Source organism: Macaca fascicularis, chromosome 5, assembly GCF_037993035.2.
Source record: "Macaca fascicularis isolate 582-1 chromosome 5, T2T-MFA8v1.1".
In the NCBI taxonomy this organism is placed as follows: Eukaryota; Metazoa; Chordata; class Mammalia; order Primates; family Cercopithecidae; genus Macaca; species Macaca fascicularis.
Window position 1 is genome coordinate 93,025,186 of NC_088379.1, and position 27,615 is coordinate 93,052,800.

General features: G+C 39.2%; 1 protein-coding gene and 1 long non-coding RNA gene across 3 annotated transcripts in view; one reads left to right on the plus strand and one right to left on the minus strand.

Annotated features, from left to right (window-relative positions):
- Positions 1–5,381: 5,381 nt before the first annotated feature.
- The window catches only part of SPARCL1 (SPARC like 1), a 63,631-nt gene continuing 41,397 nt past the window's right edge, over positions 5,382–27,615 (minus strand). For both annotated transcript variants that reach the window (XM_005555374.4, XM_065545234.1), the window contains 9 exons: positions 26,723–26,869; positions 25,336–26,343; positions 23,374–23,446; positions 22,515–22,633; positions 22,042–22,162; positions 14,196–14,332; positions 12,011–12,159; positions 11,073–11,221; positions 5,382–5,810 (listed from right to left, as the gene is read on the minus strand). In XM_005555374.4, coding sequence (XP_005555431.3) covers positions 5,782–5,810; positions 11,073–11,221; positions 12,011–12,159; positions 14,196–14,332; positions 22,042–22,162; positions 22,515–22,633; positions 23,374–23,446; positions 25,336–26,343; positions 26,723–26,869 — 1,932 coding nt within the window. In that variant the 3' untranslated portion in view covers positions 5,382–5,781. The remainder of the gene's footprint in view (positions 5,811–11,072; positions 11,222–12,010; positions 12,160–14,195; positions 14,333–22,041; positions 22,163–22,514; positions 22,634–23,373; positions 23,447–25,335; positions 26,344–26,722; positions 26,870–27,615) is intronic.
- The window catches only part of LOC123573596 (uncharacterized), a 63,276-nt gene continuing 41,470 nt past the window's right edge, over positions 5,810–27,615 (plus strand). Inside the window, exon 1 of the long non-coding RNA XR_006698240.3 lies at positions 5,810–10,572. This is a non-coding gene — a long non-coding RNA (uncharacterized lncRNA). The remainder of the gene's footprint in view (positions 10,573–27,615) is intronic.

A 27,615-nucleotide genomic window follows, 5' to 3' on the forward strand; every position in this document is an offset into this window, starting at 1 on the left:
TTCACTGGAACTTTCAGCATATTGTTCAAGCTTGCAAAACAATAACAGCAACAAGGTAAAGCAGGATATGGCAATACATTCACTAAAGAGAGGTTTTGTTCTAAAGGAGAATAGGTAATAAGCTACTATGGAGCGTTATACCCATCAGTAATGTAACCTCACTTCTGAAATAAAAAGGAGTTGGATATCTAATAGGAAAATGTTTAATTTTGTGCAATGATTTGGAAGACCAAGTGCTTTTTGCTTTTAAATTTATATCCAAAGAATACTTTTATTTACATTTCTTAAGATTAATTCCATATTACCTGAATATCTCCTTTTGTAAATCTTTGAATGAATAGTGTTCTTGATTTAGTTCTCAGTAGTTATAAATTCAAAGTGAAGGGAGTGTGGAAATGAACATTTAAGTTCTGCATCCCAAACACAAATTTTGAAAGCTCCCTCACTTCTTCAAAAGCTCCTTTGTTACAAAGTGTGCAGGGGAGTTTCTTGCCTACTGGGTGCCCTCATATTCAGACTAGTAAACACAGATTAGACTCAGTGGATCTCATTTGTATATAGTCATTTTGATGACAAAATGTCTATATAGGTGAAGTTAATGATGTTCTGGGATTACAGTATTTCATATATTCTTAGAGGGCTATCATTGTCAAAAGCACCATTTATTTCATAAATTACCAAAAAAGAAAAGCACTGCTGTTAAGCTGCCGTGACACTTTATCACATTATGTTTGTAAGACACAGCTGAATTTCAGAGCTGCTAAAATATCAAAGAGTACGTGTTAGAATTAATGAAATATGTGTGCTGCAACATTCCCATCAGCATAAAGAAACAGGCATAAAGAATACAAATTGTTTGAATTTTAGACCACAACACTTGTCAGCTTTGGCAAAAAGGATTGTGGTCTAAAGAAACAAATTAGGTTTGTTATCAAGGGCACTATAGGTGAATGTAGCTTTTTATCCAAACCTAGTTTTCAGAAATTGGACTTTTAAAGGTGTGTCTGTATGATCCCTCAAATATTATTCAGGCATAAGTTGTTACTACGTTCATAATTCAGCAATCGATGTAAGTTATCTTAAATATTTCCTTCTTTAAAATCAAATCTACAATGAAGTAGATAGTCCTCTGGTGTCAGAGCGTTTCCACGTAACAGCCTTTTAAGAAAACATGAGACGGTTTGGGGCAAGGGCATTACAAATGAAACTCAATTCAAACTGCTTAATTTAGACTTGGGTCACTGCAGAGTATTTGTTCTATATCACTGAGTTTATTCAGAACATCCTGTCTTTCAGATAGGACCCTTCTCTGCGTTAGATGCATTAAAAAAATTATCTCCATGCAACTCTGAGGTGTTCCTAGGACTCATTTCATAGACAAGGAAACCGTGGGTTAGTTCAAGGTCACACAGCTAGCACATGGCATATGGAGCTGAGATTTGTCCTGGGCAGAGTCTTGGGCTGACAAACAGTGGTGAACTCCTAGTTCTATGACTTTCCTGGATTCCACTTTCCTCTTTTGTGAAATGAAAAGATAAGACCCGCTTTCTAGCCCAGAAATGCGATGACTCTGAATCTGAAATTGAGTCAGCAACTGAGAAGGGTGTACTCACGGGGATGGGCAGAGCAGTGGCAGTGCTCAAAAGGCCAGCCAAGATGAGAAATTTCATTCTAAAGGTCAAGCCTGGAATTGAAGGGGCAGAAGATCATTTTGAGTTTTTTTCTATTTAAGTCCTATTCCTATTGTAAATAGGTAGATTAGTTAGAGGTGTTGAAATAGTGGTCAAGATAAATCCTGCCTCCAAACATCGGTTTTGTAAACCTACAAGAGTGTTTTTCAAAGCTTTGAATTCCTTAGACAAGACATGCACTGTTTAGCTCCCAAAATAGCTCATTACGTTCTACTTTCTTATAAAGTTACAGTTCAGCCTATACACTGTACATGTTTGGTCCCTGAAGTTGAGTTTGTGATCTTGACACACAAATCTTTCTTTTTTTTTTTTTTGAGACAGGGTCTTGCTCTGTCACCCATGCTGGAGTGCAGTGGCACAATCATAGCCTCCTGTACCCTCGAACTGCTGGGCTCAAGTGATCCTTCTGCCTCAGTCTCCCAAGGAGCTAGGACTACAGGTGTGTGCCACCACACCTGGCTAGTTTTTAAAAAATTTCCTTAGAGATGGAGTCTTGCTATGTTGCCACCCTGTTGCAAGGCTGGTCTTGAACTTCTGGCCTCAAGCAACCTTCCCACCACAGCCTTCCAAAGTGCTGGGATTACAGGTATGAGCCACTGTGCTCAGTTCTACTCACAAATCTTTAAACACCAGTGTTGCATCATGCTTATTATTAGGAATTGATCACTACTGGCTAAAATGAGAGGAAAGTTTTCATGTAATATACAAATAAATCCACCTGAAGCTTATACCTCTGTGAGACTTACCAGGCCTTCATATAGTCTGGTTGCTGTTATTGCCAGTTATAGTTCTCGGGAAGGAAATTGTATGGGAAAAATTTTGTAAGATGTAATGGGTTGGTAGAAAATCAGCACAATATGAGTAAATGCAGATTCAATAAAGCAAATCAACTGACCTTTTATTGGTCCATTGGTTCTGAAAGGAGGCATTTTTATGTTTTAAAAATCGCGTTTAATTCAAATTAACTTACCTTGTGAGTTTCAAACCAAATCACTACTCTGGAACTGGATTTTGAAAGACAAACAACTTCATCATATTCTTACTAAGACTTATCTCCAGCATTGAGGCAAGTTATATCTATATCTGCATCTATAAATCACACTTCAGCTGTTACACAGATTTAAAACTCAACTCTGATTTATCTTAGTGCTACTTTGCCTGAATTTAGGCAACTTATTTCCCTTCTTTTCCTTTTTCATGTTTTTTCTTTGTCTTTTTATTCATTCTGGATTCAGACGCTTTAATTTCTTTCTTCTTTTTAGAAGTGGACCTATTAGAAATCGTTAAATTATCCAATACAAGAATATGTTACATTCTTTTATCTAGTGCAATAGAATCAGTCCAAAGTATACTATATATCTCTTCAATTACCTTTGCTTCAGTGGCTCTTGGAGCAGCAAATTCAAGGAGCAGTGTGATCATCTAGAATCTCTATGCCCATCTAGTATTTAAGCCATGTTACTAATGCCTTTATGGTTACGGGCAATATGAGTCACAAAATTCAAAGCTAAACTGAATAATTGTGTTCACACCAGGAGCTCCAACTTCCAAAATATCTCAATTACACAGAGGTAGACTTACAGACTGATTACTGAGAAAATAACTTCATCTCCTAGGTTAGGATTAGAGTATGTCTTTATCACAGACAACCCACAATTAAAAATTGTGACCACCAAGAATATTAATGTGCCTCTATAATAAATGAGCTAGCTGTACACGTGAGAGCCTTAAATGATACAGAAATTTAAGGTTTGAAAATTTCTAGTATTCAATATTTTTCATTTCAAAATGAATATTATTTTCAAATAAATTTTTTTAGTAGATATTGAGGTGGTGTCCTTACCGTGGTGTTAAAGTCGCTTTTCACTATTCTAAAATATTTTTGAAAGTTGTCTGAGGGTAAAAGATAATTTAGGCCTAATTAATACCTCTGAATACAACTTCACTGTTCCCAACAACCTAGTTTGTAACTAGCTAAGACCTTTTTAGCTTCATATAAAAACGTTCTGAAATTTGGAATAGTTTCTAAAATTATTTCTGTAGTTGGAAAAAATTACAAATAATAATTAGATTTTGATTAATCAAATTGAACTTAATTATTTAGAAAGGACATAGTATGATATAGTTCTAGTTAAGAATAAGGTAATTGGCCAGGTGCGGTGGCTCACGCCTGTAATCCCAGCACTTTGCGAGGCTGAGGTGGGTGGATCACGAGGTCAGGAGTTTGAGACCAGCCTGACCAACATGGTGAAAACCCGTCTCTACTAAAAATACAAAAATAAGCCAGGTGTGGTGGCACGCGCCTGTAATACCAGCTACTCAGGAGGTTGAGGCAGGAGAATTGCTTGAACCTGGGAGGCGGAGGTTGCAGTGAGCTGAGATTGTACCACTGCACTCCAGCCTTGGGTGACAGAGCAAGACTCTGTCTCACAAAAGAATAAGTAATTTATTGAGCTATGAAAAGAGATAATGAATAAAATTTTGAAATACTCAAAGAAGATTATTCTGACAAAAAATAAACTATTCTGTAAGTATCTTTCAGATAAAATTCCTAGGGGCATGTTCTCTCCGTGACTATCACAGATAAGGTTTGTAATAACAACAACAACTTTTTGATTATTTGAAAAAATACTAAAAGATAATTGTATTGATATCTTTCATTTCAGCTAGAAAAATATGTGAAAAACCATTTTCTTTCAAATAGTCAAATAAAGTGGGTGACATGTTCTTTTATTGCCTTACTTCAGAAGTTGGAAAACTATATTATGATGTCATATTTTTGTGATCTAGCTTTTACTGTAATAGCTACCAAAGAACAGCTCAAATAAAAACACAAATTTTTGCTTATAACAGGTTTTTTTGCTATCAGTTTACATTAATAATATTTAATCTCTCTCTACATTGGACATCAAGACGCTTTATGGCCCTCTTCCTGTTTTACCCTTACATTTTCTTTATTTTGAGACAATGAATATGTAGAAATTTTTGCAGGGCTGCCGTCTTCCCCAGCACACATGCTCAACTGCACAAAAAGTTAGAATTAGTTGGATCAAGCAGTGCATAATCTTCACATTTTATTTTCATTTATTTATTTTTTGAGACAGGGCCTTGTCCTGTCACCAAGGCTGGAGAGCAGTGGCACAATATCAGCTCACTGCAGCCTTGACCTACTGGTCTCAAGCAATTCTCCTACCTCAGTCCGCCAAGTAGCTGGGACAACAGGTGCATGCCACCACGCCTGGCTATTTTTTAAAGTTTTCATAGAGACGGGGTCTCTCCATGTTGCCTAGGCTGGTCTTGAACTCCTGAGCTCAAGGAATCCACCCACCTTGGCCTCCCAAAGTGTTGAGATTACAGTTGTGAGCCTCTGCACCCAGCTTGTTCTACATTTTAAATCAAATTTGGTAAAAAAGCACTTGAATTTATTTTTATTCTGTTTAAACTTATATAATGATGAAGGACATTAATGAGCAGCTTTTACCACTGAGTATTTGTTTCCTGTAAGAGGTGTTTCACACTTTTTCCTCAACCACACACACACGCACACACATGCACGCACACACACGCACACACACTTAAAGTAGTAGGGTTTAGGAAGCACAATTATAATTTGACATGAAGTGTGAGTCTTGGGTTGATCTTTCACATTTGATTGTCTAAATTATAACTGGAAATACACTTGACTAAGCATTTGGATTTTTATGGACTGTTTATTAGGGTATTAAGATATTGAAAATAATACACGTAAACCACAAAAGAGTAGCATTCCATTTTCTTGAAGTGCATATGATATTATGAACAATACAAATGCATTATTTTTATCGTTAATAGTTTTATCATTAATTATCTCATAAGTCGATGCAGAGAGTGAAATTACTATGAATTAAACTTCTGTTCACAATGTACAGTATTTTGCATATGTTGACTTTACCTGGCGCATAGGTTGTTATCAAGCAATTACTCTCATTGTCTTGTCACACATGCAAACATTTTGCTAAATATAAATCTACAAGTATTACAGCTGCATATATTTCTGAAGTGGTTAGAACAGAGGAGGATGCTGGAAAGTTGAGTTCTTTAAAATCTTCATTCAAAACAAGAGATTTTCATCTATGTCTTCTGTAAAAAACAAGAAGCAAAACAACACTTTTAGAAAGTAGCCAGATTAGTAGCACAAACAATATTAGAGTTGGGGGATTAGAGAAACCATCTAATAAGGCAGTATAATGGTGATCCTCAACTCTGGTAGGGCATCAACATCACTCATGAACTTTTAAAAATATATTTTTAGGCCTCACCTCTGGACTCTAGAATCTGAATCCCTAGGGGTGGACTAATGGCATGTAGACATTTAGAAAACTGCAGGTAATTTGGCTGCAGGGTTGAGAACCACTGATAGGGGAAGAGCAGGTTAAGGGGAGGTCCAGCCAAGAAGTGCCAAGTATACTAATCTAGAAGGTGAGCTGAAATATAATGGAAATAAATAGAAGTGTAGTGCTAGGTAAATCCAGCTTTTAATTGAGTAGCTTGTCAAAGAAATTGTTGCCATACATGTGGAAGAAGACAGCATCCTCTAGGAGATATAAGATCACTCCTTACCAACATGGGCCACCCTAACAAACTATTATACTACTCTGTGTGGGCACTAGGTAATTTTCCTGCTAATAATATTTATCTAGCCCAGAGAATGGGAAAGATTATGGACTTCGATATTTTTTTTTTGAGTACTGGCTTCATATGTAAAATGGAGATAATAGCTTCATTACTTACACATTTACTTATATTTGCACCCATAGCTTTTGTCTTCTTTCTGTTGCTCAGATAAGAGATTGTCCTTTTTCTTGATGTTAAGGCTAATTCCTCTTCCTATGCTCAAGATCTCTTCTGACCTTCACAAGATTCTCCTTTTACTTTCCTCTTTTTTTTCTTACATCCTTCTTCCACCTTTCCTTTTTTTTACTAGACCCTTCCATTAGCATTTAAATATGTTTTATATTTAGCCTCTAGAACAGTGCCTGCATTTATGTAGACCATCTGTAAAGGTTTCTTGAGCAAATAAATGAATAAATGAAAGGAGTGCTCAAATCTCTTTTATTCTTAAAAATGCTCCCCTTACTCTGTATCTTTTCTAGGTCTTTGCTGCACTCAAACATTCACTCCTTACTCTTTCTCATTTCCCTTTTCTTCTGAATCTATAGAATGTGACTTCCATCTCTACCATTCCACCAAAACTACTATAACCAAGGCCACCCAGGATATCTTTATTTCTTTCATCTTCTTTGACATCTCAGTCGCATTTGGCACTGCCAATCTCTTCCTCCTCTTTGAAACACCTCCTTTGCATGGCACTATCCTGGTTTTCTTCCTTCATTTCAGGAGAAACTTCAATGTCCTTACTGAATTCTTTCTTCCTCCCCATCCATCATCTAGATGTTTTTCTCAGCATGGTGTTCAATCCTAGACCCCTTTTCACGTAAGTCAATGCGTTTTCCTTGGGAGAATTAATTCCCTTCCCCGGTGTCAATTATTCTCTGTATGCTTATAATCCTCAAATATGCATTTCAGTTCCAAAACCCTGTCTTGATGTATAAGCAGCCAACAAATATACATAAAGTTCCACGTTACTAATAATCAGGAAAATTTTAATCAAAACCATCTCACAATGAGATACCAGTTCACAGCAGTCAGAATGGCTATAATTTAAAAGTCTAAAAACAACATGCTGCTGAAGCTGCAGAGAAAAAGGAATGCTTAGACACTGGTAATGTAAATTAGTTGAGCCACTGTGGAAAGCCGTTTGGAGATTTCTCAAAGAACTTAAAACAGAACTGCTATTCAACCCAGCAATCCAATTACTGGGTATATTTATTAAAAAATCATTTTACCAAAAAGACACATGAACTCACATGCTCATTGCAGCACTATTCACAATAGCAAAGACAAAATCAATGTAGGTGCCCATCAGTGTTGGGCATGGTAGGGATAATGGTAGTTTTGATGGAGTGGTAGAGATAATGGCCAAACTATAATTACTTTTGCATGAAACTAACACTTAGGAGACAACCTAATACTTTAGGATTCAAAGTATCTAAAATGGAATTTGTCATTTACTCCAAATCCACTTCTGTTCTTGTGTTTTCTCAGTAGAAGGTGCCTCTATTTACCTCTATTTACCCTGCCTGCTCTAAGCCAGGGACCTAGGCATTGTACTTTTCAGTCTCTCACCTCTCTGCTCTCTGCTACCACATATTTCCTATCAAATATTGTCTTATTTCCACATGATAGACATTTCAGTATGCTTACATTTTAAAATATATCTTGAATATGTTCACTTCTGTTTCTCCTCCTCCCCACCCCCCGCTTTTGATCACTCCTCTACTTCAAGTTCTCATCAGCTCTTGCCTGGGTTTACCACAATATTCTCTCAACAGTTCTTTGGCTCTGCCACAATGTAACCAGGGGAATCCGTCTTAAATACAAACCCAGGGAAATCACTGACTTGTTGGAAACACTTTGGTGATCCCCCAGTACTCTTAGGATAATGTCTTTAAATGGCTTTGGGGAACTTGCGTTCATCTGAGTTGTTTACCCTGTTAGTCTCACTTGGAAGGTTTTCTGACGATTAGCATGGATATGTGTCAATGCATGGTATGCATGGGCGCAAAATAAATGAGGACTCCTGCACCTGTTATTTGAACCCCATTTTTACAGATAAGGAAAATGAGACTCACTGAGGATAAGCGACACGCCCTAATTCACATAGCTAGTTGAATAACAGCTATGTGAGGAATATATGGGTACATCTATCACAGGCAGTTAAAATTCAGGAAAACATTGGCTAAACTCTATCTTCTCCTTCTGTGGATTTCTCAGCCTTGAAGGAAAGAAGGGTATACTTACAAATAAATTTTTTTTTTCTTTAGCTACATTCCAAAGCAATAACTTGTTTACGTGTTCTGACTGAATATTTAATATCTGCTTTATTGGTTTATTATGTGATAATTTTTTCCTTTCTTCAAAATAAGGCAATGATAGCCAAACCACAGTGCACAAACAAGATCATTAACAGCTTTGTAAATGACTGGACTTTAAGTCCTTCCTGCTCCTCCCAGACAACCGCCCAGGGGAGCCTGGGTGAGCTTACACACTGAAGAGCTGCCAGAAGCTTTGCAAAAGGAAGAATGAGATGCAACTGGTTTTCTTAAGTAAAATGGCCTGTTTAAATTTGCCTTTTTATCAGTCGTTTAAAATCACATGTCATATAAACAGGCATCCATAAATACATCCTATTCCAGCCGAGTTTTCCCCTCTAGATAATGGTGGGGCAGGGCAGGGCAGGACAGAGGGATATATTTGAATTTTTATAAGTACTCTGCGTGTATCATAGATGTTAGAAAGACAATTGACACCCAACTCCGTGTGGTATCCTTCTCCTCCTCCTGCTGTAACAGGATTGGTCAGTGTGACCAATAAAATGAGGCAGAAGTCATGATATATAACTTCTGAGATTAGGTTACAAAAGACTTTGGGGCCTCAGTCTTGGCTTTCTCTTTCTGCCTGGTCACTCACTCTGGAGGAAACCAGACACCATGCTGTGGGCAGCCCTGTGGACGAGAGGCCTACATGATGGGATACTGAAGGCTCCTGCAAAGAGCCATGGGAGTGAGCTTAGAAGTAGACCCTTAGCCACAGTCAAGCCATTAGATAACTGTCACACTGCATGACCCCTTGACCACAACCTAATGAGAGATCCTAATCCAGAGCCATCCAGGTTGGTTACTGTGAGATTCCTGACCCTTGGAAACCGTGAGAAAGAATTTAACCTGTTAAGTTGTGGGGTGATTCACTATGCAGCATAGACAACTAATACACAGAACGAGGTACTTACAAAAATATACATCCTTTCACAGAATGTTTATTTCACAGAATGATATTGCAAGGAGAAGGACTGACCCTCTCTGCTTACCTATAAATCTTCATACTTTCACCTCTTCCTCTCTAAAGGCATTCTACATATATATGGGGAATATTTTAAAAATGAAGTTTGCACAAGTTATTTCTTTTTGGGAACTTCCAACGTTTGATGAACTTACTTTCCTTATCGGCCTAGCTGCATGTTTATCCCGATGGTATATTGTAAACATGAATGAAATCTCTGTTTCAGAGATTTGATGTTCACTGTTAATTTATGTTCTGTGAATGGTATTTTTCTTATTTATTTATTTTAACTGACAAATAAACACGGTATGTATTTATCATGTAAAACATGACCTTTTAAAATATATATACATTGTGGAATGGCTAAATTGATCTGATTAACGAATGCATTACCTCACATACTATCGTTTTTGTGTGTGTGTGGTGAGAATTGCAAGTAGATTTGAATGCTCATTGTTTGAATATCTTTCTTTTTTTTTTGAGACCGAGTCTCACTCTGTCTGTCGCCCAGGCTGGAGTGCAGTGGTGCGATCTTGGCTCACTGCAACCTCTGCCTCCCGGGTTCAAGCAATTCTCCTGCCTCAGCCTCCCGAGTAGCTGGGATTACAGGCGCGTGCCACCAAGCCCACCTACTTTTTGTATTTTTGGTAGAAGCAGAGTTTCACCATGTTGGCCATGCTAGTCTCTAACTCCTGACCTCAGGTGATCCACCCACCTCGGCCTCCTAAAGTGCTGGGATTACAGGCATGAGCCACCGTGCCCAGCCTTTCATATCTTAATTATTGAAAACATACCTGCTCATAAAAGTCAAGTCTAACTTAAGGAAAGAAAAGGAAACATATTAAGACATAACCCAGCAAAATAAGTGTCTAAATTTAATTTCCTCCACTGCAGGAGTAAAGAAAGAATGCTCAGTTCCCATTCATTGAGGATGAAGCCATGGGTGAGTTTTGGGTTAAAGGATTATCCTGGCACTACTTGTGATGTAAAATCCAGTCTTCAGTGTGTCGGTAATGGATTCTGAGATGTTCTGACATCTCCCATTGTCAGCAATGGGCTTGCTTATTTATTCTTTACATGTAATTTTGAAAAGTTGGGCCCAAGGCCCAGGTTAAGGTAGGATATTAAATAAGGAAGGACACAAAGCCTGCTGAGATTTGACCCAACTCTGGATTCACATGTCTTTTTAGGCTTAGCTGACTGTTGAGACCTCAATGCATGTTCACCCTTGCTACCCTTTGAAAACAGTGCTATAAAGGTAGTAAGAAGTGACTTTGTAATGACAGCATGTGCACCAAGGAAGTCCTATCTGGGAAACTGCTACCTTTTTGTTTCTAGCTTCCAATTTGAACATGTGGCAGGACCTCTCTATGAAGCATGCGGGGGCTTAGGGCTTGTCTGGGGAAGAAGACATCCCTCTTCTTTGGCTGGTGATGAATTTACCTTCTTTAATTCCAAAGCAGTGGCCCCACTCCTTCAGGGTGATATGTTTATCCTTGTTGGGGTCACACTCCTCAAAGAAACGGGTTATGCAGTGTTCCATGGGCACCAGAGATGCTCGCAGAGGAGCAAGTTCAGAATGTGTCAGGACTCTGCAATGAAATACATGGCATCCTATTAACTGAGTAGCTTGTGCATGAAGATTTAACTCTCAGGCTCACCAAGGACATTCTTCTCCCATAAGGTTGCTGTATATGTGAAATAAATAGAATACCGATAAAAACTGCCAATGAAATAAACGATTTGTGGGTAAGGTTGACAGCTTTTGGGATGTCGATTCATGAGGTTTCTGTCTTCACAGCAACTGTCCTTTTCCTACCCTAAATCTATAGGGGTGTACCCAGCAATCATATTGGTACAACCTGGTTCTCATCCACTGACCGTACCTGATTGTTTTAGATGTAGTCACTTGACCCACATTGGGCCAGTCTTGGGAATTTAGGATCAAGAATGAGAAAGTCGGAGGAGTCTCTGTGGGAAGCTGGACCTTAACATGTAAACTTAGGAGCTATGGTGTAGCCATATTCTGCTATCTTCGCGGCAGCTTTTTTTTTTTTAAAATGAATATTACATAGCTTTGATAATTGTGATAAGGGGACTTCAAAAATTTCACTGACAAATGGAATTAAAAGATAAAATTATAAAACATAAACTTTATCAACATAAGCTCTATCAAGTTCCAGACTTTTTTTTTATGATTATACTTTAAGTTCTAGGGTACATCACACACAGCAGCTTTGTGTTTAGACTCCTAACCAGGCATTTCAGTATTCTAAAACGGAACTGGGAAATGTCCTAAATCTAGATTTTCCTTCTGCATAGGTATGTAGATATTTCATCAGAGAGATACATCTAGAAATGGAAAGGTAAAGAGTTCTTACCTATCCATAGGGTGTTGATCAAGTTCACTAAACTGCCAGTGCACAGGATACACATACATGTGGTAGTTTTTCTTAAAGTCCCTTAAGAGAAGGTCAATGGGATGGTCCCCAGCCAAGAGCCTCTTTTCATCCAGGTAAATTTTCTTGACCTGGGGTTAAGAAGGCAGAAGACTGTCAGAGAATCAGACAAATGTAATGGACTCGTCACTTGCTAAACTTTACTTGAAGAGTGACAGTAACATGATAGAGAAAAACAAGCTCAGGACGTCATGTGCAACCAAATGAAATTCCTTCCAATCAATACTATAGGCCTTTCTCATGCCTACACAGAATAGCACCTGATGGAAGAAACCTCTGGTTTTTAGAAGAAATTTAAATCTTTTTTAAACTTTTAAATATTTTAAGTATATTTTGCCTCTTTCTTTTAACAAGTAATTAATGTTCACTATTTTTTTTTTTTTTTTAACTATGAGGTTTTAATGAAAAGGGCTGAATTGACTGAGGGAAAATTTTTGATTAGTTAATGAAAAGTGCTGCTCCTTCTCCTGATGGCAGAGTCCATTCTTAGTCTTCTAGGTCATCCATCCAGTGCCCACTCAGTCTCGCTTTCGGCCTGGTGTGCTACTGCTTGGCCAGCCCCATTGAAATTTCCCTGTTTCATAGCTAATATCTTCAAGGCTCTCTGTGACAATGTATTCAAGACAGAGGCTAGAAATTATTCTTGAGCAGCGCACGTGAAACTCTCAGCTTCTGATGTTGCCTCTTATTTCACTGAGTAATTGGAAGCAAACAGAACCTCCACCTGCTCCCAGAACCACAGCTTTCCTACCTGTGACCTTCCTGTGCTCCTAATCTAAGTCCAGCCCCTCTCATCTGGCTGGGACACATATTGAAGAATGCCCCCTGGCAGTTGTGTGCATTCTCTGCTCCCCACTAATATTTCCTTCTTGACTGGGTTATTTCCAGAAGCATACAAACATCCTCTACCATCTCCCACTGCTAGGGGGGACTCTTGAACTCACTTCCCCCTCCAGCTGCCACCCCATTTCTCTTTATCTCTTTATAGCAAAACTCCTTGAAAGGATTGTCTATACTTGCTGCATCCACATCCTTCCTCCTAGTCTCTGTTGAACTCTCTCCACTGGAGCTTCCTTCCTGAAACATGCTCCCACCCCAGGAACAGCTCCTATCAAGGTCAACTATGACCTTGACATGCTAAATCTCTGGCCAATTCTCAGTCCTCAACTCACAACCTATAAACAGCATCTGACACAGTTAATGCACACCCTCCTTCCTGTTTTATTTATTTTTGCACCATGTTTAATCCCAACTGACATACTTATACATATATTTGCTGATTTGGTTATATTTGCATAAATGCTCATTTTACTACATACAATTGCATATATGTGCATATGTATATATACACATATATGCATATACACACATATAAGCATATATACATGTATACGCATATACGCATATATACACATATGCGTATATGCGTATATATGTATATATACAAATTATACATATATAAATATATGCATATACATACATTACATACACACACACACACACACACACACACACACACACACATACTTATTTATTTAGAATCTGTCTCTTCACCCAGAATGTAAACTCATGAAGGCAGAGATTTTCTTTTCATTGCTGTATCTCCAGTGTTTAGGTTAATTTCTGGCACCCAGGATGCACTCGGTAACTATCTCGTGAATGAATTTTCTCTGGAAGCTTCTGGAATCAATGCTTTTTAATCTTAATATATTACTGATATTTTGAATAATGGATTACTTTATATCATACATCTATGCTGGCCTATGAGAGCAAAACAAATGCTTAGATTTAAATAAGATGTTTCACTGACTATATCAATGCTAAATTTATCTTAACTGTGCTCAACCAGAGCTTGCTCTAGGTATGAATTGAAGAGCCCTAATTCAGGCCACTGACCATGGGGAAGAATGGGGCAGTTTGGTGGTGTCCGAAACCTTGCGGCATGAATGGTGACATCTATTATTCTGTTAAGCCACATGGGCTAACCAGGCATGGAAAAGCATAGTGGGCTTTTGCCAGTATGCAGAGGTAGGTAGCCCCCCACCATGTCTTTCTTCCTCATGCCCTGTAGACAGACATTGAAGAAGCTAATCTGTGAATAACTTACTTTATTTCTCTGCTTCTCATTTAGATAGCCAGCGTGTTCAGAGTTGGCTTCATAAAGCTGCATGAGGATATTCTTGAGCCAGTCTCTCATCCGTAGAGGAAACTGAGTCACTTCAAAGTCCGTACAAGTAGGAATAGCTGTTACAAGCAGAAAATGTACTGTAATCTTTGGGCTTATTCGTGTACTATGGCAAATCCTCATAATAGGAAGCTTAACTTCTGGCAACTGACAGAGCTTTCTCAGGGCCCCATTATTATGACAGTGGTCCTTAGCCCTGGCAGCAGCACAACAGAATTGCCTGGGGTTTTATAAAACATACCAAATGCCAGCTTCCAATCAAGTAAATTCTGATGTGACTGGTCTGGTGTGAAGTTTGGGCATCAGGATGTTTTTAAAACTCCAAAATCTATTTGGATGTGCAGCTAGACCCCAGAACCACTGCTGTAGAATCAGAGTTGAAATTTGTAGGTGGAGGGCACAAGTGCTATTGAATAGAGGAAAAGGTAGATATTAGCTGATACTATGGTAAGAAATAATGCTAAATCTCAGTGACTTAAAGAAACAAAAGTCAATTTTGCAATACTGCTACAAGTCCAATACAAGTTGGCAGGAGGGCTCTCTGCTCATTGCAGTCTCCCCAGAGCTCAGGATGACTGCCATTTTTTTTTTTTTTAATTATACTTTAAGTTATGAGATACATGTGCAGAATGTGCAGGTTTGTTACATAAGTATACACATGCCATGGTGGTTTGCTGTACCTGTCAACCCATCATCTACATTAGGTATTTCTCCTAATGCTATCCCTCCTCTAGTCCCCCAGCCCCTCCCCTGACAGGCCCTGGTGTATGATGTTCCCCTCCCTGTGTCCTTGTGTTCTCATGGTTCAGCTCCTACTTATGAGTGAGAACATGTGGTGTTTGGTTTTCTGTTCCTGTGCTAGTTTGCTGAGAATGATGGTTTCCAGCTTCATGCATGTCCCTGCAAAAGACATGAACTCATCCTTTTTTATGGCTGCATAGTATTCCATGGTGTATATGTGTCACATTTTCTTTATCCAGTCTATCATTGATGGGCATTTGGGTTGCTTTCAAGTCTTTGCTATTGTGAACAGTGCTGTAATAAACATATGTGTGAATGCGTCTTTATAGTAGAATGATTTATAATCCTTTGGGTATATACCCAGTAATGGGATTGCTGTATCAAATGGTATTTCTAGTTCTAGATCCTTGAGGAATTGCCACACTGTCTTCCACAATGGTTGAACTAATTTACTCCCACCAACAGTATAAAAGTGTTCCTATTTCTCCACATCCTCTCCAGTATCTGTTGTTTCCTGACTTTTTAATGGTTGCCATTCTAACTGGCGTGAGATGGTATCTCATTGTGGTTTTGATTTGCATTTCTCTAATGACCACTGATGATGAACTTTTTTTCATATGTTTGTTGGCCACATAAATGTCTTCTTTTGAGAAGTGTCTGTTCATATCCTTCACCCACTTTTTGATGTGGTTGTTTTTTCTTGTAAATTTATATTAGTTCCTTGTAGATTCTGGATATAAGCCCTTAGTTAGATGGAAGATTGCAAAAATTTTCTCCCATTCTGTAGGTTGCCTGTTTACTCTGATGATAGTTTCTTTTGCTGTGCAGAAGCTCTTTAGTTTAGTTAGATCCCATTAGTCAATTTTGGCTTTTGTTGTCATTGCTTTTGGTATTTTAGTCATGAAGTCTTTGCCCACGCCTATGTCCTGAATGGTATTGCCTAAGTTTTGTTCTAGGGTTTTTATGGTTTTGGGTCTTATGTTTAAGTCTTTAATCCATCTTGAGTTAATTTTTGTATGAAGTGTATGGAAGGGGCCCAGTTTCAGTTTTCTGCATATGGCTAGCCAGTTTTCCCAACACCATTTATTAAATAGGGAATCCTTTCCCCATTGCTTGTTTTTGTCAGGTTTGTCAAATATCAGATGTTTGTAGATGTGTGGCATTATTTCTGCGGCCTCTGTTCTGTTCCATTGGTCTATATATCTGTTTTGATACCATTACCATGCTGTTTTGGTTACTGTAGCCTTGTAGTATAGTTTTAAGTTAGGTAGTGTGATGCCTCCAGCTTTGTTCTTTTTGCTTAGGATTGTCTTGGATATATGGGCTCTTTTTTGGTTCCATATGAACTTTAAAGTAGTTTTTTCTAATTCTGTGAAGAAAGTCAGTGATAGCTTGATGGGGATAGGATTGAATCTATAAATTACTTTGGTCAGTAGAACCATTTTCATGATATTGATTCTTCCTATCCATGCTCATGGATATTTTTCCATTTGTTTGTGTCCTCTCTTATTTCCTTCAGCAGTGCTTTGTAGTTCTCCTTGAAGAGGTCCTTCACATCCATTGTAAGTTGTATTCCTAGGTATTTTATTCTCTTTGTAGCAATTGTGAATGGGCGTTCACTTATGACTTGGCTCTCTGCTTGTCTATTACTGGTATATAGGAATGCTTGTGATTTTTGCACATTGATTTTGTATCCTGAGACTTTGCTGAAGTTGCTTATCAGCTTGAGGAGATTTTGGCCTGAGATGATGGGGTTTTCTAAATATACAATTATGTCATCTGCAAACAGAGATAATTCAACTTCCTCTCTTCCTATTTGAATACCCTTGATTTCTTTCTCTTGCCTCACTGCCCTGGCCAAAACTTCCAATACTATGTTGAATAGGAGTGGTGAGAGAGGGCATCCTTGTCTTGTGCTGGTTTTTAAAGGGAATGCTTCCAGCTTCTGCCCATTCAGTATGATATTGGCTATGGGTTTGTCATAAATAGCTGTTATTATTTTGAGATATGTTCCATCAATACCTAGTTTATTGAGAGTTTTTAGCATGAAGGGGTGTTGAATGTTGTTGAAGACCTTTTCTGCATCTATTGAGATAATTGTGTGGTTTTTGTCATTAGTTCTGTTTATGTGATGGGTTACATTTATTGATTTGCATATGTTGAACCATCCTTGCATCCCAGGGATGAAGGTGACTTGATTGTGGTAGATAAGCTTTTTTATGTGCTCCTGGATTTGGTTTATCAATATTTTATTGAGGATTTTCGCATCGATGTTCATCAGGGATATTGGCCTGAAATTTTCTTTTTTCATTGTGTCACTGTCAGGTTTTGGTATCAGGATGATGCTGGCCTCATAAAATGAAATAGGGAGGATTCCCTGTTTTTCTATTGTTTGGAATAGTTTCAGAAGGAACGGTACCAGCTCCTCTTTGTACCTCTGGTAGAATTCAGCTGTGAATCTTTCTGACCCTTGGCTTTTTTTGATTGGTAGACTATTAATTACTGCCTCAATTTCAGAACTTGTCATTGGTCTATTCAGGGATTCAACTTCTTCCTGGTTTAGTCTTGGGAGGGTATATGTGTCCAGTAATTTATCTATTTCTTCTAGATTTTCTAGTTTATTTGTGTGGAGGTGTTTATAGTATTTTCTGATGGTAGTTTGTATTTCTGTGGGATCAGTGGTGATATCCCCTTTATCATTTTTTATTGTATCTATTTGATTCTTCTCTCTTTTCTTCTGTATTAGTCTGGCTAGCAGTCTATCCATTTTGTTAATCTTTTCAAAAAACCAGCTCCTAGATTCATTGATTTTTTGAAGGGTTTTTCGTGTCTCTATCTCCTTCAGTTATGCTCTGATCATTGTTATTTCTTGTCTTCTGCTAGCTTTTGAATTTGTTTGCTCTTGCTTCTCTGGTTGTTTTAATTGTGATGCTAGGGTGTCAATTTTAGATCTTTCCTGCTTTCTCCTATGGGCATTTAGTGGTATAAATTTCCCTCTAAACGCTGCTTTAGCTGTGTCCCAGAGATTCTGGCACATTGTGTCTTCATTCTCATTGGTTTCAAGGAACTTCCTTATTTCTGCCTTAATTTGGTTATTTACCCAGTAGTCATTCAGGAGCAGGTTGTTCAGTTAACATGTAGTTGTGCGGTTTTGAGTGAGTTTCTTAATCCTGAGTTCTAATTTGATTGCAGTGTGGTCTGAGAGACTGTTATGATTTCTACTCTTTTGCATTTGCTGAGGAGTTTTTACTTTCAATTATTTGGTTAATTTTAGAATAAGTACAATGTGGTGCTGAGAAGAATGTATATTCTGTTGATTTGGGGTGGAGAGTTCTGTAGATGTGTATTAGGTCCGCTTAGTCCAGAGCTAAGTTCAAGTCCTAATATACTTGTTAATTTCTGTCTTGTTGATCTGTCTAATATTTTACAGTGGAGTATTAAAGTCTCCCACTATTATTGTGTGGGAGTCTAAGGTCTCTAAGAACTTGCTTTGTGTATCTGGGTGCTCCTATATTGGGTGCATATATATTTAGGATAGTTAGCTCTTCTTGTTGCATTGATCCCTTTACCATTATATAATGCCCTTCTTTGTCTTTTTTGGTCTTTGTTAGTTTAAAGCCTGTTCTATCAGAAGCTAGGATTACAACTCCTGCTTTTTTTTTTTTTTTTTTTTTTTTGCTTTCCAATTCTTGGTAAATAGTCCTCCATCCTTTTACTTTGAGCCAATGTGTGTCTTTGCACATGAGCTGGGTCTCCTTAATACAGCACTTTTGACTCTTTATCCAATTTGCCAGTCTGTGTCGTTTAATTGGGGCATTTAGCCTGTTTACATTTAAAATTAATATTGTTATGTGTGAATTTGATCCTGTCATTATGATGCTAGCTGGTTATTTTGCCGGTTAGTTGATGCAATTTCTTCATAGTGTCAATGGTCTTTACAATTTGGTATGTTTTTGCAGTGGCTGGTACTGGTTTTCCCTCTTCATATTCAGTGGTTCCTTCAGGAGCTGTTGTAAAGCAGGCCTGGTAGTGAAAAAATCTCTCAGCATTTGCTTATCTGTAAAGGATTTTATTTCTCCTTCACTTATGAAGCTTAGTTTGACTGGTTATGAAATTCTAGGTTTAAAATTCTTTAAGCATGTTGAATATTGGCCCCCACTCTCTTCTTGCTTGTAGGGTTTCTGCAGAGAGTTCCACTGTTAGTCTGATGGGCTTCCCTTTGTGGGTATTCTGACCTTTCTGTCTAGCTGCCCTTAACATTTTTTCCTTCATTTCAACCTTGGTGAATCTGACGATTATGTGTCTTGGAGTTGCTCTTCTTGAGGATTATCTTTGTGGTGTTCTCTGTATTTCCTGAATTTCAATGTTGGTCTGTCTTGCTAGGTTGGGGAAGTTCTCCTGGATAATATCCTGAAGAGTGTTTTCCAACTTGGTTCCATTCTTCTCATTACTTTCAGGTACACCAATCAAACGTAGGTTTGGTCTTTTCCCATAGTCCCATATTTCTTGGAGGCTTTGTTCGTTCCTTTTCATTCTTTTTTCTCTAATCTTGTCTTCATGCTTTATTTCATTAAGTTGATCTTCAATTTCTGATATCCTTTCTTCTGCTTAATTGATTTGGCTATTGATACTTGTGTACGCTTCACAAAGTTCTCGTGCTATATTTTCCAGCTCCATCAGGTCATTTATGTTATTCTCTAAATTAGTTATTCTAGTTAGCAATTCCTCTAAACTTTTTTCAAGGTTCTTAGCTTCCTTGCATTGGGTTATAACATGCTCCTTTAGCTCAGAAGAGTTTGTTATTACCCACGTTCTGAAGTCTACTTCTGTCAATTCCTCAAACTAATTCTCCATCCAGTTTTGTTCCCATGCTGGCAAGGAGTTGTGATCCTTTGGAGGAGAAGAGGCATTCCCATTTTTGGAATTTGCAGGGTTTTTGTGCTGGTTTTTCCTCATCTTCGTGGATTTTCTGCCTTTGGTCTTTGATGTTAGTGACTTTCAGATGGGGTATTTGTGTAGATATCTTTTTTGTTGAGGTTGATGCTATTCTTTTCTGTTCATTAGTTTTCCTTCTAACAGGCCCCTCTGCTGCAGGTCTACTGGAGTTCACTCAAGGTCCATTCTAGACCTTGTTTGCCTGGATATCACCAGCAGAGGCTGCAGAACAGCAAACATTGCTGCCTGTTCCTTCCTCTGGAAGTTTCGTCCCAGAGGGGTACCTGCCAGATGCCAGCTGGAGTGCTCCTGTATGAGATGTCTATTGACCCCTGCTTGGAGGTTTCTCCCAGTCAGGAGGCACGGTGGTCAGGGACCCACCTGAGGAGGCAGTCTGTCCCTTAGCAAAGCTCAAGTGCTGTGCTGGGAGATCTGCTGCTCTCTTCAGAGTGGGCAAGCAGGAATGTTTAAGTGTGCTGAAGCTGCGCCCACAGCCACCCCTTCCCCCAGGCGCTCTGTCCCAAGGAGATGGGAACTTTATCCATAAGCCCCTGACTGGAGCTGCTGCCTTACTTTCAGAGATGCCCTTCCCAGACAGGAAGAATCTAGAGAGGCGGTCTAGCTACAGTGGCTTTACGGTGATGCGGTGGGCTCCACCCAGTCCGAACTTCCTAGTGGCTTTGTTTACACTGTGAGGGGAAAACCGCCAACTCAAGCCTCAGTAATGGCAGATGCCCCTCCCTCAACCAAACTCAAGCATCCCAGGTCTATTTCAGAATGCTGTGCTAGGAGCGAGAATTTCAAGCCAGTGAATCTTAGCTTGCTGGGCTCCATGGGGGTAGGATCCACTGAGCTAGACCATTTGGCGCCCTGGCTTCAGTCACATTTCCAGGGAAGTGAACAGTTCTGTCTTGCTGGCATTCCAGGTGCCACTGGGGTATGCAAAAAAAAAAAAACTCCTGCAGCTAGCTCGGTGTCTGCCCAAACGGTGGCCCAGTGTTGTGTTTGAAACCCAGCGTCCTGGTGGTGTTGGCACCCTAGGGAATCTCCTGGTCTGTGGATTGCGAAGACTGTGGGAAAAGCGTAGTATCTCGGCCGGAAGGCACCGTCCTTCACAGCACAGTCCCTCACATCTTCCCTTGGCTAGGGGAGGGAGTTCCCCGACCCCTTGCACTTCCTGGGTGAGGCAACACCCCACCCTGCTTTGGCTCCTCCTCCGTGAGCTGCACCCACTGTCTAACCAGTCCCAATGAGCCAGGTACCTCAGTTGGAAATGCAGAAATTGCCCTCCTGTGTTGATCTCACTGGAAGCTGCAGACCAGAGCAGTCCCTATTTGGCCATCTTGCCAGCCACCAATGACGTTGCCATTTTTTGAGGCCACTATCTCAAAGAGAGTTTGTGGTGGCAAAGGAGCAGAGGATGGAGAGCCATACCCCAGCTCGTCAATGCTTCTGCCCAGAACTCACACAGATGATTTTTTTTTTTTCACATTTCACTGGACAAAGCAAGATATGTGGTCATACCTAACGTCCAGGAGGCTGACATATTTCATCCTCTCCTGTGTCTGGAAGGGGAGGAGACCCAGAAATATTAGTGAGCATTGCTAATGTGGAGAATCACTTAGTGGTAAGGGGAGCCAAACACAATTGAGAGCATCCTGGGGAAGGAAGACAGCCTTAAAAAACTTTTGGAAGAATGTGTTGTCGGAAAACTTCTTGGCAAAGGCTTAACTTAAATTGGGAAGAGGGCAAATAATGTAGCAAAATTCCAGTGATTCAACTCTATGATTAAGCGGATAACATTATCATAGTGGTTCTGAGCCCTGGCTGCACATTAGAATTGTCTAGGTTACTTTAAAAACAAATAATAATGATAAAAAAAAATGTCAGGGTTCCAACCTAGTTCAGTTAAATCAGAATCTCCTCTGGTTAAGGCCAGAGGGTTCTTATTTTTTAAGTTTCTCCAGTTGATGATTTTTGTGTTCAGAACTACATTAGCTTTTCCCTGTTTGCATATAGATAATTCAGGCATGTCCAGATTCACCCCAAACCCTCTCAGAGATTGTGGTTGACAGGAGGGTCATAATCTTACATTTGCAGGCTCCAAAATAATCCAGCTGGAGTTGATGCCCCTTTTTGGTCCCCTCCAGTCTGCATTTAGTAGCGAATAGATGACAGGAACTGGCATAGGTCTGATTGTCAGTGCCACAAACCTATGGAAGATAAGCAGGAGTAAAAGCTGATAGAGCCAAATGCTCACTGGGAGACACTCTGCTCCTTAAAGCTCATATGCTGTTAACAGTGCTGTGTCAAAGATGTGGTCAGGTAGGTGAGACTATTAAAATCGTAATTGTTCCATTTGGCATCAAAAAAATCAACTAAACTGTACCAACGGTGATGACAATTTAGCTCTAGGTAAGCTCAGTAGAATGAAAACTGCAGATGTTCCAAATATTAGATGATAACCTATGTACCTTTTTTAAGCAAATATTTCAATTGCAAATATTTTTATTTCAGTCACTAACCTCTTGGAGCCACTTAAAGACTATTTTGCAGAATACTTACTTGGTCAAGGAGTTTTGTTGGAGGACAAGTCACTGGATCCTGGCAGACACAGTGAGGTTTTCCCTGTTGGTCTACCTTACAGATGTGGCCTCTTTTGCACTGGAAGCTCATGCAAGAATCTAATAGAAAAGATGAGACAGGAAACATGGACAAAGTTAAATTGGGTATGTAAATACAAATTTACTCAACTGGTTTCATTTTCACTAACGAGGGGGAAATTTTGAAGTCCTTGAAATTTGCAAATTTGGAAGTGAGAAGACATTGGAATCCTCTTTAATTGATGTGTTAATTTCCAGATGGAACCTTCTATTTTACATGATAATTTTACAGACTACTTTACATAATAATCTAGATTTCCTTTTGCAGCAGTTTGGGTTGGAGATGTGCAAAGAACAGACAGCTCTTCTATGCCTGAGATGGTCATAGTCTGAAGTTCTTAGTGCAATGTTGTGCAAACTGGTCAGAAGTGAAATAAGGCTGAAATTCAAAATGTTTGTGATAGGGGGAGGAATTAGGTCCTTTATCATGTATGGGATATAAATTCACAAGCAAGTGACAGATTTGAGAATAAATAAGGTAGAATTAATTCTTTTCAGAAGCAAAAGGATTTAAGGAAGAAGAACTCTAGCCTTTTCACTAATATCTAAACAGGGCTTCCAGTTTGTAAACACATTTACCCATAGTTGTATATGAAGTATGTACAAGAAAATGTCAACAATTTATGGGAGCATTTCCTTGGGGAGGGTTGGGGAGAGAAAAAATTCTGTGCAGTAGTCACAAAGGATGGAGGGACAAGCCCAAAGTGGCAGATTCCTCTTCCTTGATATAGTCACAAACAGCTTGCTTGGTGCATACTCACCCACACCATGCACCCTCATGTTGCCTTCACTTGACGTTTCCTCATCATTTGATGAGTTCTCTGCTTTCTTGGCCTTTAGAATAACAAGAGCAAAAGTTAAAATCTACTAAGAGGACAGCCATTACTTAATTTATATTCCCACTGTGCATACTTTCACAGAGTATTTTTCATGCTCAAATCATTTCAAATCTCAGAAAGGGAAACCAGGCTGGGTGCGGTGGCTCATGTGTGTAATCCTCACTTTGGGAGGCCAGAGTGGAAGGATCACTTCAAGGCCAGGAGTTTAAGACCAGCCTAGCAACATAGGGAAACTCCATCTCTACCAAAAAAAAAAAAAAAAAAAAAGAAAAAAAAAACTAGCTGGGCGTGATGGTGCGTGCCTGTGGTCCCAGTTATTCAGGAGGCTAAGGTGGGAGGACTACTAGAGCCCAGGAGATTGAGGCTGCAGGAAGCTGTGATTGCACCACTGCACTCCAGCCTAGGAGACAGAGCAAGACTTCGTCTCTAAAAACAAAACAAAACAGAAAAAAAGGAAAGAAATGGAGCCTATAATCCCAGCACTTTGGGAAGCTGAGGTGGGTGGATCACCTGAGGTCAGGAGTTTGTGACTAGCCTGACCAACAAGGTGAAACTCCATCTCTACTAAAAATACAAAAATTAGCTGGGCATGGTGGCAGGCGCCTATAGTTCCACCTACTTGGGTGGCTGAGACAGGATAATTGCTTGAACCTGGGAAGCAGAAGTTGCAGTGAGCCGAGATTGCACCACTGCACTCCCGCCTGGGTGAAGGAGTGAGACTCCGTCTCAAAAAAAATAAAATAAAAAAGAAAAAAGAAAAAAGAAAGGAAATCAGTCACAACTGTAGAGGTAGACAGGAACCCTTGGAGAACAGGACCCATTTCTATCTTTATCAGCAAGACGTAGTGCGGTATCTCTGGGGATTACTCAATAAGACTTGGAGTCTCCTCTTTGGATTTGAGAAAACACTAGAAATATAGTATTATCTTGTGATTTTTTAGTTAAGCCAGAGTTACATTGGAAATCTCTCTGAATTTGTTGGTAAAGCTTTCTTACCAGACTTTTAAGGTGTAAGAAAACTCCTACGTTAGAGTGGCAGCAGAGTTCTCAGTAATTGAGGTTACCATTGACTTTGTGCACCAAAATCTGTGCCAAGTCCTGCTGGTGGGTGGCTGCCAGGATTTTGAACGAAAGCTCCAAATATGCTTCCTCTCTGCCCCGATCCTGCTGTAGTTTCCAGATTATCATTTTGGTATGTGTTTGCTTAATAAAGTAGGGCCTTAATCTTTATAACTAATTCAACAAATATTGTTGGCTCTTTTGTTATGTCAGAGGCATTTTGTTGGACACTGGTGATTCAACTCGAAAACAATATGGCATCTGCTTTCAAGGCATTAGAGCAGCAGCTCTCAGTGTCTCCCATCCTTCAGATCTGTCATAATTTATCATTTCAGCTAGTTCCAGGGACTTTCAATGGCCAATATCTGCATTTCTGTGCCTGAAAAATCATGGAAATTGATCTGACTCACTCAAGGGACAGACTGGACATACTGGGAAATTAATACGCCCCTAGCAATCCTCAGCCACAAGAAGTGCCCTAGCTCCTTCAGTCACCAAATGGAATAATTCTGAGAAAGTGTCTTTACATGGCTTGAATGATGTTCCTTTTATCAGCTTCCTTTCCTTCTTGTCTTACTCTATCTTTGTTCCCTGTGCTTCTTAAATAAACAACACTCGAATCCAAGATCTGCTTCTATGGGAACCCAAATACAGGCATTCTCAGCCTAATGATGGAAATGGACCTAAAAAGAAAGAATTGTAATATATTTTAGTAATGTACTAGTAGACGTCCATATAGGACACTGTGAGAGCACAGAGAAAGGTCATGACTGTTTATTGATAATGCTGGCTTTATTGAACAAGGACCATTTAAAATAATCTTACCTCTTGGTGCTCTCCAGGCTCACTGGTATCTATATTTTCATTTTCATGTGCTTTTTCCCTTTGCTCCTCAATTTTGAGGTGATAGGCAATGGATTGAGCTCTCTCGGCCTCCAGAAAGGCCTGGCTTGGGATGAAGTAGTCATCACCTGCACTGTGTCTGGGGCCATCATCGCCATCATCACCGCCATCATCATCAGCTCCATGATTTCTGGGCATAGTGGTACCATCGTCAGTAGGTTCCATGAGCAAAGCCTCAGAAACAGTCTTTTCATCTATCTCTTTGTGGTTGCTGATAGCTTCCAGGCCAGTTTTACCCTCTTGACTCGGCCATTCAGTTTCTTGAATGTGCTTATTGATGTTTGATGCATTTTCCTCTTCTGTTTCTGCATTGGAGTTATCATCTTCTTGTTCTTGGTTATCCTGCTCAAATTCATCCTCCTGCATCTTGCTTACTTGAGTTGGTTGATCAGACTCTTCCAAAATGTCATCAGATTGGGTATTGTCTTCCTCCCGCTTGCTGTTAGCATCCTCCCTGGGCAATTCTGTCTTTCCTTCTTGGTTATCATTGTGGGTACCAACTTCACTTGGCTCTTTCTCTTCTTCCTCTTCTCCATTGGAAATATTTGGATCCTGCTCTTGGTTTCCTTGATCCCTTAGGTCTTGGCTATGTTTACTGCTCTTGTTCAACTGATGATGTGAATAATTTCTAGGTTGTTCTTGGTTTTCCTCTCTCTTTGTGATACTTTCTTGTTGGTTAGAATCTATGAAGGAACTAACACCAGGAGCCAAAAAGTCAGTGTTCTCTGAGGGTTTTTTCTCCTGAGGCTCACTCATATCTTCTTTTATGTCCAATATACCTTCAGTTGGTGCATACTCCAAATTCACACTGAAGTCACCATCTCTGTCCTCTTGGTCCTTCAGTCCCAGCTCTTGGCTAGAACTCTTGCCCTGTTCTTCTGACTGTTCATGGCTTTCCTCTTTTGACTTTAGTACTGATGATTTTTCAGCCTTAAAAGAAAAAAAAGTTCATTCTTCAAACAAATGATAATATAACCATATTTATGCCTAAGGTAGTGTTTAATATTCATTATTTTTTTTCTTCACACACTATCATGTAAACATGTTTATAATATTCCTCACACTCTGCAGCCACAGGTTTAAACTGAATTTAGATTTTATAAAATGAAACAAGTATACAGCAGCTCAGCCCAAGTAGTAAAACTCATTAATCCTCATGATTCTTTTAGTGATTGGAGGCAGTTGAGGTGATCATGTTTTAAAAAAATTAAACTGAGACATAAATGACATAATCTCTTTTACCATGCTTTGAAACTAAGACCTTTAGAGAATTAAAAAATTATATGAATATAAATGATGTTACTTTTACCTTACGGTGGGAATGGTCTTCTGGGGATACTGCTGTTTCTTTTTCATTTTCTGCATCTTCAGCCCTTAAATTGGGGATTGCAGTGTTGTCGGGTGCTACCATTTCAGCAGTTGGTTTGGCATGATCAGATAATAATCTTGCATTTGTCTGAAAAAATTAAAAACTGGTTTTCGTTATTCATGTCTGGATGCTAATTTAAAAATTTGCTAGTTACTCTTGTTGTCATCATTATTAGTAGCAATATACTTCATTCATACCAACAATTTAAAAATACTCTCTAGAGTTTTTGAGGATATAAGCAAATGCCTAGAACAGAATGTTAAGTGGAAGCAGAATCTCAATTGTGTTTAAGAAAAAGCAGGCTGGGCGCGGTGGCTCAAGCCTGTAATCCCAGCACTTTGGGAGGCCGAGACGGGCGGATCACGAGGTCAGGAGATCGAGACCATCCTGGCTAACACGGTGAAACCCCGTCTCTACTAAAAAAAAAATACAAAAAACTAGCCAGGCGAGGTGGTGGGCGCCTGTAGTCCCAGCTACTCGGGAGGCTGAGGCAGGAGAACGCGTAAACCCGGGAGGCAGAGCTTGCAGTGAGCTGAGATCCGGCCACTGCACTCCAGCCTGGGCGACAGAGAGAGACTCCGTCTCAAAAAAAAAAAAAAGAAAAAAGTTATTTATGCAGAGACTAGGTGAAAATAAAGCAAAATGCATTTCAATAATGGTAACTTTGAGTTTTGAAATTATTTTCTGTGTTTTTTAAACTTTTGCAAAGCATTTATACTTTACAATTTTGGAAAGTGTTGTTTAGCAGAAATTTGAAGTCAAATAAAGTTAACCATAGGATATAGTATTGTACATTTTCCTAATTTAAGTACTCACTAATAATTAGCCGAAAA